General features: G+C 48.5%; 1 protein-coding gene across 1 annotated transcript in view; it reads left to right on the forward strand.

Annotated features, from left to right (window-relative positions):
* Nucleotides 1-2290, forward strand: part of LOC106001399 (guanine nucleotide-binding protein-like 1) — a 12313-nt gene that overhangs the window by 3938 nt on the left and 6085 nt on the right. The window contains exons 6-8 of the mRNA XM_013036492.1: nucleotides 985-1192; nucleotides 1362-1457; nucleotides 1848-2042. Coding sequence (XP_012891946.1) covers nucleotides 985-1192; nucleotides 1362-1457; nucleotides 1848-2042 — 499 coding nt within the window. The remainder of the gene's footprint in view (nucleotides 1-984; nucleotides 1193-1361; nucleotides 1458-1847; nucleotides 2043-2290) is intronic.

Consider the following 2290-nt stretch of genomic DNA (forward strand, 5'->3'; position numbering starts at 1 on the left):
CCATAGCGCCACTTCCAGCTTTTTTCTTTTTGCTTATGTGGTGCTGAGGAATCGAACCCAGGGCCTCATGCATGCAAGGCAAGCGCTCTACCGCTGAACCACCTTCCCAGCGCAGAACTCAGTTTTTTATTCATCTCTTGTCATATCCTTTTACTTCTCCCCTGTCCTGATGACTTTCTTTTGTACTTCCCTTGATGAAAAACTGCATGTCCTGTCTTCTATCCTACCAAAACTAGACCAACAGAAAATTCCAGGGATTCTGTGGAGGCAGCTGGGGACTTCCCCTGCCCATCCCAAAGATGCCCTTTCTTCCTTATCTCATTTCTCTAGTGCGGCCACATCAATTGCTACAGAATGCACCTGGAATGCTAGGGTAGTGGTTAAGGCCATAGACTGCTGCTGTGAATCCTGACTCTGCCACTTCACTGTTGTCCTTCAGTAGAAAGAGGAAGGTCTGTGGAGGACATTTTAGGTTGGAGTTTCTAAATGAACCTACACGCACATACAAATACACGCGTGCATGTGTACATCCATATACACAAGCACATTCACACACTCATGTTCACAGTCATTCATACTGAGCACATCCCACGTGCACATACCTGCATGCATGCTTGTATGCATGTCTACCCACTTGTACAGATTTTTGCACACAAAAACAGGTATTACTTTCTACCTCACCCTCCATTCCTGTTTTGATCCTAGCCTTTATCTCAGTATGCTAGGTGTTGCTATTTCCTTTTCATATCTTTCATTGATTTTTATATTTAATCATGACCTCTAGGAAGCTCCATGAGACTTGCACAGGTATTACTAACCCCTGCTTTGTCTTTTTCGTTCAGTTTGGCTGGTTTACTGTTTTACTCCAGAATCTGCTACTGCCAGGGTCTTGTCTGGGAGCTGTGCCTTGTGAGTGGGGAGCTGGAGGCAGAGATCTCTGGGTGGATCTCTCTTCACTCTATTCCCTTAACTACTTTGTCCTAGGTTGTGAATTTCCCACCAGCACTTTATGAGTATGTGACTGGAGAACTTGGGTTGGCCTTGGTGCTGGTCTTGAACAAGGTGGATCTGGCCCCACCAGCTCTCGTGGTTGCCTGGAAGCATTATTTCCACCAACACTATCCCCAGCTCCACATCGTCCTTTTCACTTCTTTCCCTCGGGACCCTCGAACTCCGCAAGAGCCTAGTAGTGGTGAGTGGACAAGGAGGAATATATCATGGAAGAAATGGGTGGCAGGGGACAAAGGGAAGAGCAGAGAAGCTTACTGGCCAGGGGTAACTTGATCTTGGGCCCAAAGGTGGTGGGAGAGATGGGCTGTAGAAGCCCATTTGCTAATCCTCCTGGTGCCATCTCATCTCAGTCTTGAAGAAGAGTCGGAGGCGGGGAAGAGGATGGACTCGAGCCTTGGGGCCAGAGCAATTGCTGAGAGCCTGTGAAGCCATCACTGTGGGAAAAGGTATGTGCTTGTTGGAGTGGGGAGGGGGGGAGGTGGGAGCTCACAGGCGAGACCCGAGGCTTGGAGTCATTTTGCTCATCTTTCTGGAAGCCAGTCTCTATTATAGATATGCAGAGGGATGAAATAAGGAGCAGACAGGCACAAGGTAAGCAGGAGCCACATTGGCTTTGTTACCTTACATCTTCCATGAACTCTTTAGAAACTCAGACCAAAATGCACATGATTCCAGAGTGGGGTCAAATGAAGGCTGGGATTCTCTGGCTTGAAGTTGTACAGGTTGGCACTCTATGATTCCAGAGGATGCTAGTGACGTCAGCTGTGCAGGGCACAGTTTGTCCCACCGTACGCAGTGACTTTAGTGGGACCACTTTTATTTCTTTCTCTGAGCAGTGGACTTGAGCAGCTGGCGGGAGAAGATTGCTCGGGATGTGGCTGGGGCCACCTGGGGCAATGGCTCTGGGGAGGAGGAGGAAGAAGAAGATGGGCCTGCAGTCCTGGTGGAACAGCAGACTGACTCAGCAATGGAGCCCACTGGCCCAACTCGGGAACGCTACAAGGATGGTGTGGTGACCATCGGCTGTGTGGGTAAGGACAGGATAACCTGTGTCCAGTGGCCTACAGGAAGCACTGTGTTTGAGTACAGAGAAGGCCTTCAGATCTCTTGAGAGTAGCGTCTACTAGTAGTCCTCCCAAGGCTGAAAAGGTGATATGTTGGAGTTAAATTCCACCTTTTCTCAGCTGGATGATTGTGAACAAGTCCTTTAACTACTGAGTCCTAGTTATTTTGATTATAAAAATGAAAAGGTGGGGCTGAAGGTGTAACTCAAGTGATA

The sequence above is a fragment of the Dipodomys ordii genome, unplaced genomic scaffold (assembly GCF_000151885.1).
Source record: "Dipodomys ordii isolate 6190 unplaced genomic scaffold, Dord_2.0 Scaffold294, whole genome shotgun sequence".
NCBI lineage: Eukaryota > Metazoa > Chordata > Mammalia > Rodentia > Heteromyidae > Dipodomys > Dipodomys ordii.